The sequence below is a fragment of the Papilio polytes genome, unplaced genomic scaffold, assembly GCF_000836215.1.
Source record: "Papilio polytes unplaced genomic scaffold, Ppol_1.0 DF822733.1, whole genome shotgun sequence".
NCBI lineage: Eukaryota > Metazoa > Arthropoda > Insecta > Lepidoptera > Papilionidae > Papilio > Papilio polytes.
The window spans coordinates 221,668-234,659 of record NW_013526471.1 but is presented as its reverse complement, the minus strand read 5'-3'; the positions used below and the strand labels follow the sequence as shown (position 1 = coordinate 234,659).

The 12,992-nt window shown below is 37.1% G+C and overlaps 2 protein-coding genes across 2 annotated transcripts; both read left to right on the top strand.

Moving 5' to 3' along the window:
• The first annotated feature begins 4,779 nt into the window (after positions 1-4,779).
• Positions 4,780-6,533, top strand: LOC106105712 (cytochrome P450 6B6-like). The gene is made up of 2 exons (XM_013286139.1): positions 4,780-6,142; positions 6,361-6,533. The coding sequence occupies exons 1-2, from the start codon at positions 4,780-4,782 to the stop codon at positions 6,531-6,533; spliced, it is 1,536 nt and encodes a 511-aa protein (XP_013141593.1).
• A 2,979-nt stretch (positions 6,534-9,512) lies between these two features.
• On the top strand, positions 9,513-11,149 carry LOC106105638 (cytochrome P450 6B2-like). Its single transcript, XM_013286063.1, has 2 exons — positions 9,513-10,875; positions 10,977-11,149. The coding sequence occupies exons 1-2, from the start codon at positions 9,513-9,515 to the stop codon at positions 11,147-11,149; spliced, it is 1,536 nt and encodes a 511-aa protein (XP_013141517.1).
• The last annotated feature ends 1,843 nt before the right edge of the window (positions 11,150-12,992 follow it).

The window sequence follows — 12,992 nt, the reverse complement described above, 5'->3', positions numbered from 1 at the left end:
TAAAAACTCTCGGGTCCTCCTCATCGCATTGGTCGGAAGCTCGTACCAGCGTAGCCATAACCGAGCTTCCGACCTGCGGTGACGCATAGCGCGACTCTACATGTATGTACAACTACAACTAAAGCTATAGCTATATAGAACTTAGTCTAGGTATTTATAAATAGATATTTACAAATACTATAACTAAACTAAGCTTATCTACCATAAAAATATTTATAACTAGCTTTTGCCTGCGACTTCGTCCGTGTGAAATTTGAAAATGAAAGAATTGTTAAAATCGGCCCAGTAGTTTTTGAGTTATTTCAATACATACAAAAATACATAAATACAAATCTTTTCCCTTTATTTTAGTATAGATAAAGATTAAAATATGTAAATATGAACAAAGGTCTACGCCTGACGTAAGAAAGTGCGCCGGCGCCGACCTGTTCTCCTTCGCCGGAAAGGGGACGACTCTTGCTCGTCTTCCTGTTTCCTCTCGGCATTCTCCTTGCTTTAGAGGACCATCTCAAAAAAGTCCTGGAAGGCCCTCCAGGCGTCCTCACTTCCTAGGATTTTGTTAATCACTTCGGAGAATCAGGACGTGTCAACTCCGATAATGGCGGCGATGGGTCACCTCTCGGCTTCCCATGCCGGGCAGTCAAAAATAGTGTGTCCGTCAGAGTCGAACGCTGCAGGACAGTGGTGACACCTAGGTGTTGGTTCCCTACCGACTATTTAGTGCAGATAGTTGCCGAAACAGTCGTTACCGGTCAGAATCTGCACCAGCCGGTAGGAATAGTGTCCCCACCGCCTGCCCACCCAATCCAGGAGTCTCGGGCGGATCGCGTCCAATGTCCACGACCTGGCCCGGGCTGATGTTAACTCCTGACTCCACCTTGGCCATCACCTTATTACCATCATCATAGTTTTTAACTTTTAGTTAGCGTGTAGGGTAAGTACTTGCAGAGTTTAAAGTCCGGAATTATAGGTTTTACATTTTTTTTGATTTACATTGAGACTTATATATTTAAATAATCAGATAATGACCGGATATCAGTAAATCCGCTCTAAATTTTATGATTATTAAACACAGATAATTTCGCTTCAATGAAATTATTTACAACAATCTGATACAGTACAATGTACAATAAAATAGAGATGAATATTTTAAATGTATTTGCAGGTGAGAGACTCTGTCTGATGCAGTCTCTAGCGGGTCTAGCGGCGGTGCTCTCGCGGTACTCGGTTGATCCTTCGCCGGTTGCTCCGCGCTACCCCACAGTAGATCCCACATCGGATGTAGTGCAGTCCGTCATCGGTGGCATTCCCTTGGTGTTCCGTCCAAAACACAATATTTTAACAATCAATGATGAAACACAATGACTCGATTCAATGACAATTAAAATATAAATAAATACATTTCTATTGTGGTGGCAACTTAATTTGTTGACATTTTTGATCATTAGAACTTTCTCTGTTTTTCTTGATTACTGATTGAAGTACGAGTAAAATAGTAAAAACTGGATTAGTTTAGGTATTACTTTTAATTTAAAACTCATAAGGAAGGTTGCCAATCATAAACGTGCATACATAAATGTAATTATAGGCGTTATGTGGTAGAATAGCAAATAAACGTTCCTTAATATTTATCACACATTGCCGCTAATTGGGAATAGGCGCTAAGCCTTAAATATTTAAATACTGTAAAGGACAATTTTATTCTACATTAAATCCTCCTGATAACAAATGCATTTATTTGGATAATGATTAATATTGAAACCAATAAAAACGCCGCATTAGCGTGCGGTTTTTAATTCATTTTGTAAACAAAAAAAGTGGTTATTTTAAGAAAACCGTTTAGATAGATATATGCTATCGTGGACTTTTCTGTAAAACTTTTGAGATCTAAAATTCTTTCTTACATCATTATTATACCTCTAACGGTTTAGGCAGCGTAAGCCGAGATAAGTTAAAGTTTAGTGAATTTTTAGCGCCGACGTCCAGAAACACGCTGTTTATTAATAGTTCCTAAACATTAGTAATAATAAAATATAGCCTATGATACTTTCAGATAAATTACCTTACCTTTTAAAATCGGCCCAGCAGTTTTTGAGTTATTTCAATAAATACAAAAATACAAATCTTTCCTCTTTATAATATTAGTATAAATAGTATAGATATAGATTACTTTAACAAATCACGCTATCAATAATCAATGTTTAGCTTTTCGGGTAATGTTGTACTTAAATAACATACTGTGTTGTAACTAGGGAATTAATTACTGTTATAGTTTGTCTAAATAATATAGATTAACGAGCTGTTGCCCGCGACTTCGTCCGCGTTGTATTAGAAAACATACGAACTATATGAATTACAAAAAGCTACGTATCCCTCGGGAACCGGACATTTCTAGGAGATGAAGCTTAATCCATGTGTACTCCAGACTTTGTTTTATATCTGTGCCAAATTTCAATAAGATATGTTGAACCGTTGCAGAATGATCGAGTAAACATTAAATAACTAAATTAATGAATCCCAGGGGAACCGTAACTATTCCCGGGATAAAAAGTAGCCTATGTGTTCTTCCAGACTATGCTCTAAACCTGTGCCAAATTTCATGGAGATTCGTTCAGCCGTTTAGGCTACAAACGCTCATAAACATCCGTCCATCCATCCATCTAAACTTTCGCATTTATAATATTAAGTAAGAAGTAAGATTTGACAATTCATTTGAAATTTAGCAGGGATGGGTTGTGTAAAATCAGTCATCAATCTTACCGATTTTCGATTTTTATTCTTATAGAAGTTGAAATCGATAGATTCATAGTTATAAGTTATGAAATTAAAAAAACACAGTTTTCTCAAATTAATAATGCCCTGCAGAACCATTGCAAATAATGAGAGTAAGTATATGTTTATTACTATTACAGCCGTACGTAATCGAATTGGATTTCGCTAATATTTCTGTCATCGCTAAATTCTCTACACTATAATCAACACTAGAATTGTCCTCTAAATTAGTTACTAAGAAAATAATAATTTTAGTTTAATTATTTAGACAAACTATAGCTTTAATATACACATCTCGTAGATCTGAATTAAAAACTTTCTTTCCTAAAAGCAAATCTAAGCGACAAGACTTACATGAGTCATTTTTTACTTGTTCATAATAATATCATAATTATAAGCAAGTTTTATACAATATCATTGTGAGTTATCTTATTCACTATTAATTTTCAATTATCTTAGATTAGAGTATAGATAAAGATGTTACATTATTTACATGATTTATTTTTATATGTAAAATACGTTTATGTAACACAACAACGGGAAGGGACAGAGACGTGGCCACTCACTGCGGGCAACATCAGGCGGCTCAAAGTCACTCAAAGGGCAATGGAGCGGGCAATGCTCGGAGTCTCTCTGCGAGATCGCGTCAGGAACGATGCGATACACAGCAGAACCAAAGTAACGGACATTGCCCGAAGAATTGCAAACCTTAAGTGGCGATGGGCTGGCCATATTGTCCGCAGAACGGACGGCCGATGGGGCCGAAGAGTCCTCGAGTGGCGGCCAAGGATAGGTCGTCGCAGCGTAGGCAGGCCTCCCACAAGATGAACCGATGACCTGGTCAAGGTTGCGGGAGTGCACTGGATGCGGGCGGCACAGGACCGGGCATCGTGGCAATCAATGGGGGAGGCCTACGTTCAGCAGTGGATGGCCTATGGCTGACAATGATGATGATGATGAACACATAAATATAGAAAATCGGACAGACTCTCCGAGGCTTATTTTCTGTCATTCATGTATTGTATTTTTGACCGACTTCCCAAAATAAGGAGGTACTCAATTGGTCTGTATGTTTTCAAAAATGTTGGCTGCTCGAACGCACGCACTAGTCACTGCTCAAAACATAGTTTTAGCTGTACAGGGGCGTAACGAAATGCGCGGTGACGCCCTGCTCAGTGCAGATCAAGGTCAGCCGCCAAAAATTTTGAAAATGTTTGTACCTTTTCATCATTAGTGAACAAACGCCATTTAATCTTGAACTTGTTTTACTTCTCCTGACGTATTTGCCTGATAAAATTCTTTTGACGTCATCGTATTGTTATTATTGCTTATTCTCTATTTTAAAATGTGCTTTGGATACCACCTGATGGGATTAAATTTGGAGTTGTTGAAAGGTGTTTTAAAAAATTAAGTTTGGACTTGTTGAAAGGTGAAGAAAAGAAAATAACAAAGACAAAAGAAAATTTATGGCGCGAAAATCAGAGGCATGTTGGTCACGGCCTGCCGAGATGGACTTAAATCGTCCAGATTTATACAACTCACGACTTAAATGGTATGAAAATATACTGAGTTTAAACATGGACAGTCAACTACACAATTATGTCTTCGTCTACAAAACATTTGTAAGCATTTGGTTTCTAAAATACGGATGCACATTTTCGCCAATAACATGTATTCCCAGACGAAACTATATGATATGGACGGACTAGTGCTTCCATTGTTTTGAAACCGAAATCCTAACAGAGTTTTTGAAGGTTTGTAAAACAATGCATATTTTTGCAGCTGACTGTACATGTTAAATTAAAATAGAAAACAGAGATGTTGTTGACAAACATAACTTGTGCTTATATCAGTTACAAATAAAGCCAAAGGTTAAAAGTATTGACGACAAAAACAAATTGTTATAGAGAAATCTAAAATTTTATCGTAATTATCTTATCGCTCTTTATTTTACATATAAATTTACGGTTTTATGATTAATTGGTAATTTGTATATGGTACTGAACCATGTTAGCAGTAGCTCTAACACTACTGGTGCTCGTCGCCCTCTACCTGTACGGTACGAGAACATTCAGATATTGGGAGAAGAGAGGAATCAAACATGATAAACCTATACCATTTTTCGGCAACAATTATCGCATGTATACCAGAACGAAGAGCATGACACAAATAGCTGTTGAACTTTACTGGAAGTATCCGAAGGAGAAAGTCATAGGATTCTATAGAGCGTCAGTTCCAGAATTAGTAATAAGGGATGCGGAAATAGTGAAGCGCATTCTCATTACAGATTTCAGCTATTTCCATCTGCGGGGTATCAACACGCATAAAACTGTCCTAGAACCGTTAGCAAGGAATTTGTTCTTTGCTGATGGCGACGTTTGGAAGTTATTACGACAACGCCTCACGCCGGCATTCACTAGCGGAAAACTTAAAGCGATGTTCCCCCTGGTAGTGGAACGAGCGGAGCGCATGCAGAACCACGCAATCAACGCCCCGCCTACAGGCCGAGTGCTGGATGCTCGGGACTTGATGGCGCGATATACCACTGACTTCATCGGAGCGGTCGGATTCGGTCTTGATGCAGACTCACTTAGTATAGAAGATTCTTATTTTAGAAAACTCGGAGTGCAAACTTTTACTTTTGAGGTTAGTCAGGTTATAACGCAAATGCTGAAGGAGATGTTTCCTGAAACATTCAAGCATTTAAAGATAATGCGTAAGATGGAAAGCGATGTTATTGCTTTTGTAAAAAGTATATTTCAAGAAAGAAATTATGAACCATGCGGTAGAAACGACTTTGTGGATCTTCTCCTTGAATGTAGAAAAAAGGGAGATATGACCGGACAATCTATTGAAAAAACCAAACCTGATGGCACACCGGAAGAAGTGTCCATAGAGCTGACTGATGTTCTTATGGTTGCACAAGTATTTGTATTTTTCGCTGCGGGTTTCGAAACCTCCTCCTCGTCCACAAGCTTCACCTTACATCAACTGGCATATCATCCGAAAGAACAGATTAAAGTCCAAGAAGAAATCGATAGAGTTTTAGCGAAGTATAATAATAAACTAAGCTATGATGCAGTCTATGAAATGAACTATCTAGAATGCGCTTTTAAAGAAGGTATGAGGATGTATCCTTCGCTGGGTCACTTAGTGAGGAAATGCGCTCATAAATACAAATTCCCAGACATGGACCTAACAATAGACGAGGGGGTCTCGATACTGATTCCTGTGCAAGCTATGCACAAAGATCCTCAATACTTTGAGGACCCCGAAGAGTTTAAACCTGAACGCTTTCTAACTGACTTCATCAATCCAATGACGAAGCACATATATTTGCCTTTCGGTGAAGGTCCTCGAGCATGCATTGGTAAGTTAGATATAAATCTTGCTTCTTGATATTTTTTAGATATATCTGTCGAGAACATCAACTAAAAATGATACGGAACAAAAAATTACGTGCATACCGATCTACATAGTTATAAATAATCAAGGTGTTGAGTTGTTTAAGCACAATATACTTAAATGCAGAAGTAAGACCATTGGAAGGAGTACCAGAGATCTATAAAATCATCTTTATTGTTCCAGGTGAACGTCTGGGTAAGATGCAGTCTTTGGCGGGTCTAGCGGCAGTGCTCTCGCGCTACTCGGTAGAACCCGCGCCGGAAACCAAACGATACCCCGTGGTAAACCCAACATCGAACGTGGTCCAGTCTATCGTAGGCGGCTTGCCCTTGTTGTTTCGGCAGAGAATTAAGTAGATTGCTTGGCATCTATACTTCATAAATAGAATATCTAAACGATGTTAGAAATTTACTTTACCTTTAAGTTTGTAAAGTTTCACCTAACAAATTACAATTTGATGCATTGTATTTTATTTGGTATTCAATCTTACTAATTGTGTATACCTATAACTTGTAATTGAAAGAAATGTTTTAGTTGATGTATTTTCCCTATAAAGCGCTCAAAAATGTTAAATTCCTATTCGTGTAATTTGAATAAAGTCATTACATATTGTAGAGTAGTTTTCAGATATCTTGACGGCTCTGAAACGCGCCTGAGTCGCTTAGCGGTACATAATTTTAGATGTAGCGGAGCAAAGGGAGACGCGAGGGGAGGGTATTGCGCGGCGCGAAGCGCCGATGTCCTTGCGCCGCCAAGATATTTGAAAGGAACTATACAAACTACGTGACGACTGACGACTGACGCGTTATTACTCGATCGTGTCGCAACCTGTTCATTGCACTTTGAGCAATGACGATTCGATTTCATATCAACTGCGTGAAATAAAAGATAAAGATAAAGATAGCTTTATTTTCCTTATAACATAATACAAAAGTTTTTACAATTACCACGTGTAAAAAAAAATAACAAAATGTGAAATAATCATTTAATATACTGATAATGGCAAAAATTGTAGAAATTAAAAAATTAGGTATAAATTTGTTAGTACGGTTAGTGTTCTTAAACTATTTTATGGAAAAACATTAGTATTGTTACTGAGTTAACTGAATAAGGGCCGCCGTAAAACTGCGTGTCATATAACTTTAATACTTTTATTCTTTTGTTACGTTCATTATCAGTTTCTTATTAAATCTAAAAGTGATTCATTTTAGTTAGCACAGTGACAGTGGTTGCGTGAGGTAATTCGGCGTCAAAGGGGTGAAAACCAAAAATAATAACGTGAACAAATTGATATGTTTTAAGAGATTAGTGTCGAACTATCTTTTTTTTTATATTATAACGTGGCAAACGAGCGAGCGACCACCTAAATTCTCCGAAAAGCCAAAGCAACCGCTGCCTATAAAAATCCGCAATTACAGAGCGCTGCCTACCCTTAATTGACGGAGAAAGGCACACATGAAGAGGATATTTCCTATGCGTCTCCTGCACCATAACTCACTCCACAGTCACTTTCCCTTCCTATCCAATTCTTATAAGGTAATGGGTCTAATATTAGGTCTCCGGTGCGCACACTCGTCAGACGAAACGGAGAATTGCTCCCACTTCACGTCTGTCTTGCCATTCGACTATTGTAAACCTCGAGCTTAGTTGGCATGGTTAAAGAAAATATTAGTCAATTAACAAAAGTGTACTAGGTATTATTTAAAAAAAGAAATGGAATAAACTGCTCTGCGAGAAAGAGATAAAACTACAAGTCAATAGCAGCAGAGAAGTAAGGTTGCCTTTTGCATTTGAATTTTTAACATTTGCAATTGCAAGTTTTAGAGAATGTTAATTTTTTTTTGTATTTTGCAAGCGAGAACGAGAGAGAACGAGCTTGTTTTATTATTGTAATAATATGTCGAACATTATTTCTAGACTAGCTTTCTCCCGCGACTCCGTACGCGAAGAATTTAAAAAAAAGCAGGTACCATATAGGTTCTTCTAGACTATACTATACATCTATCGAGGTCCGTACTGCACTTTAGGGTACAAACTCTAACAAACATCCATCCATCTAAACTTTCGCATTTATAATATTGGTAAGAATTTTTATTAATAATACAATTGAACAACAAAAGTTCCTTATTTTTTATTTGCGGAGCCAATTAGGTCGAACTTTCTACTGCGTTTCGACTCACTAAACAATTTTCACAAAATAATGCAACGAATTCGATGTCAAGGTTAAATATTTCAAATTATTATTATTCTAAAACATATATGAATCTAAGAATATTTGAAACTGAGCTTTAAAGCCATTGCTTTAGAATTCAAAATAATGTTCAATGACAGTGGCTAAAATGTGTACTTGCTCTCCCTCTCCTTCTCTCTCTCCCTCTCTCTCTCTCCGATGCTAAAATCTCAGATTTTCGTCTTGCGATGCGATTATTACATTAGTATAAGTATAAGTATAATATATCAAGAGACTGCAGCGCTATCTATTAATTAGTAGATAGTCTGAACCACATTAACAAATTCGTTTTAATAAAAACGATTATGGATATCACCGATAGATGTCGTAAAATACTATAAATGGCTACTCTAATCAAAAGTAATATACGTTCTTTTATCTTACTAATAACCCGAATAATACAATATTACTCGTATACTCCTCTACCTTATCTTACTCCCATAGGGTCGGCGCACCGGAATTTCGTCCTTCAAATAACTCTAGCAGTAATAATACTATACTAGTATATAATACTATAAATGAGAAAGTTTAGATGAATGGATGGATGTATGTTATTATGTATCTCCCAAACATCTGAACCAATTAAATTATTTAAACTTTCGTGAGACATTTTATAATTAATTATTTACGGCTTATTCACGTATACTACACTACTCAGTGCGAGGCGCGACGCGAACGCGATACATACTTAACCCTCGCCCTGAAGAAGGACCCCCGCAGGGTCTGTGCGGTCGGTGCCGTCACCGGAAAAAGAAAAGTATACGTGAGTAAGCCGTAAATAATTAATTATCTGAACCAATCTCGCTGAAGTTTGGCGCAAATGTAGAACATATTTTGGAAGAATACAGTCTATGTATTCTTACTACTTACTATTTTTTCTGTTAGGCTCTTCTTTCTCAAGGCAAACGAAGTCTTTTTCTTTTTAAACTATTTTTCTTAACGTTATCAAAGCATTTTTCAAAAATAGTTGTGAATATATATTCTTACTCACTAAGATTTAATTGTTAAATTCTTATCATTTTTGTCACATCTAAAGTTCTTATCAATTGCTTTATCATATATAAATGTCCGACTTTTTTCCGCACTCACATAGTCCAGTGACATCATGTTGGCCGTGGCTTTGATACTGGTGGTGCTTGTCGCCGTGTACCTGTACGGTACGAGAACATTCAGATATTGGGAGAAGAGAGGAATCAAATATGAAACGCCTAAACCATTTTTCGGCAACTTCTCACCGGTGTTCTTTAGATCGAAGAGCATGACCCAAATAGCCGCTAAATTGTACTGGAAATATCCTAACGAGAGAGTCGTAGGCAGCTTTCGACTAACGCATCCGGAGCTATTGATTAGAGATCCAGAACTTGTGAAACAGATTCTTGTAACAGACTTTGTCTTTTTTAATATAAGGGGTTTAAACACGCACAAAACTGCTATAGAACCCCTATCGAAAAATCTGTTCTTTATTGATGGTGACATTTGGAAGCTCTTACGACAACGCATGACACCCGCATTTACAAGTGGAAAGCTAAGAGCGATGTTTCCACTTATCGTAGAACGAGCTGAGCGCTTACAAAACAACGCAATAAATGTACCGCCAACTGGTGGAGTCCTGGACGCGCGGGAAATAATGGCGCGCTACACTACTGACTTCATCGGAGCGGTCGGGTTCGGCATCGATTCAAACTCTCTCGTTGAAGAAGATTCAGCCTTTAGAAAACTCGGTGCTGAAATTTTCAAGTTTAGCGTTAATCAACTATTGAGACAATTGCTCAAGGAAGTATTTCCTGAAACGTTTAAACATTTAAAAATAATGGCAAAAGTAGAAGATGATGTATTTGCACTGGTACGCAACATACTTCAAAAAAGAAACAACAAACCGAGTGGAAGAAATGACTTTATCGATCTATTGCTTGAATGTAAGGAAAAGGGCAACATGGTGGGAGATTCGGTAGAGTTGACAAAACCTGATGGCACACCTGAACAAGTATCGATAGCACTAACTGAAGCACTTATGGTTGCTCAAGTGTTTGTGTTCTTTGCTGCTGGCTTCGAGACATCTGCTTCCTCTACAAGTTATACTCTACATGAACTGGCTTATAATCCAAAAGAGCAAGTAAAAGTACAACAGGAAATCGATAGAGTTTTGGCAAAGCACAACAATAAGTTATCTTATGATGCGGTCAATGAGATGACTTATTTACAATGCGCTTTTAATGAAGGTATTCGCATGATGCCATCGTTAGGTTACTTGCAAAGGAAATGTGCTCGTCGATACACATTCAAAGATTTGGACTTGACAATAGACGAGGGAGTGACCATAAAGATTCCTCTACAAGCCATGCACAAAGACCCCGCCTACTTTGACGATCCGGATTCTTTCCGGCCGGAACGTTTCCAGACTGACTTCATAAATCCAATGACTAAACATGTATTTTTGCCCTTTGGTGATGGTCCTCGAGCCTGCATTGGTGAGTTTAATATAATATTTTTTGTTATAAAATGTCTAATTAAGTAAATATCTAAATATTTTTATAACTATTGAAAGACTTAACCGTTTTTTTAATTTTAGGTGAGCGTTTAGGTAAAATGCAGTCTCTGGCGGGTCTGGCGGCGGTGCTGTCGCGCTACTCGATTGAACCCGCGCCGGAATCGTTGCGCCATCCAAAGATTGATCCCACATCGAATGTAGTGCAGTCCGTCATCGGTGGAATACCTTTATTGTTCCGTCCGAGGATTTCGTAACAGCGCCTCATGTAACAACGTTTCTCAAAACGGTTTCACCGTTTTTTTATATATAATGTATGTGGTATGATAGGGTATGGTTTATTGTATAAAGTTTTCTGTAGCGCTAATTTTTTATAAGTAATCTGTCAATAAATAAATTTAGAAAATTAAACAAACGTTGTTTTTGTAACTATTATTTCTAAGTTATGTAGAGTATAACAGTTAGGTATAATGGGACACTTTCAAAAAGCTAAACATCGATGGGGATAGACGGAATACCATTATTATGAGAACCCGTAACAGTTCTCTTTTATCCACATTCCCGCATTTGAAAAAATATTCATAGGTGAATATCCTAAAAAATAAATCGTAAGAGGAAACATTTACATTTTTGTACATAACGAATAATCTCAATTTTTTTTGTTGTAATATTTTCGTTAAATTATTTTTTTCCTTCTAATGTCAATGCTTACCTAAATATGTTAGTTATTAAATCTGACTAATAGTTTAGCAGATATTGACATCACAAGCAAAGAGCGTAACCAGAAAAAATGCTCGAATGTCGAAGTCGAGACTGTCTTACAGCATATTTACTACTCAATCAACGGGACATCAACGTAAAATGTACTAATATGACAGAAAATATATCAGATATAGCATAATGTTTGTCACCCGGGCGAAGACAGGGCGGGTCGGTGGTTATCTACAAAACCACCCTGTATGTTTATTCTAAGGAGTACCGTTTCAGAGATATGACGGTGCAAACAGTTGAATTTGTAGTTGTATGTCATCCTTCATTGCTATACTCATAGAAGTAATATCTATTGATCTTTGAGATCGAAGTAAGTATGATAAGGTCGTGATAAATGATATTGAATTTCCCAATGAATAATAACATGTCATAAATATATCATGTTTACGTAAGTAAAAGCGTACCTTTGTACCTGTACTTTTATATTTTGACAAACTTTCTTATCTTCGGTGTTTTATCATAATCCAAGATTACATAAATAGATATTATAATCTATTTACTTGGTATTTTTTTTTAATTTTTCAAATATTACTAATCTTACTAACACATTAAAAAGCATTGCATCCGGGTCACTTAAAACATAAAAAACCCAAAGATCTCTTTAACTGAGAATGCTAGCTTAAACAATGTTATACCCCTTAAGTTAAAATAATAATACTTATAAGCGAGAACATTTTATTGATAAAAAATTACATAAATAAAAAAAAACTGCGATCTCGCATTTGTAAAATGCATACACACATGCCAGTAGAATCATGAGATCGTATAAGACAAGAAGTAACCGTGTCAAGCTTCGTACTTCACATTACTTAAGGGTTTATTGTTATTACAATTACCAAATAACGTTGTAACTAACAATTGAATTATAAGTTCATAAGATTGTTTATACCTTTAAACGTACTGAACACTTATTTTATATATAACATTAAAAATCAATTAAAAACGCCTACCAGATTATCCACAACATGCTACTGACGAGTTCTGGGATACTTCGGCCATATTGTCTGTAAAGAACCTGACAATTTGGATAAACTAATAGTGGTTGGAAAGATCGAGGGCAAAATCACGGTTCAGGTTCAGTTCATACTGGGACTCAACATCCCGACTACTCTGAGACGGGCCGAAGATAGGGCGGCGTGGAGGCAGCTGGTCGTTGACTCGGTAAAGGCTTACCAGGGCAAACAAGACCTTCAGCAATGAAGAAACGAAGAAGAAGAAGATTTTACATATTACTAGGTGGCAAACGAGTAAGCGGACACCTGAAACCGCCAAAATAACGCAGATCACTACCTATAGACATTCGCAATAGCGTATCCGTTGCCTATCCAG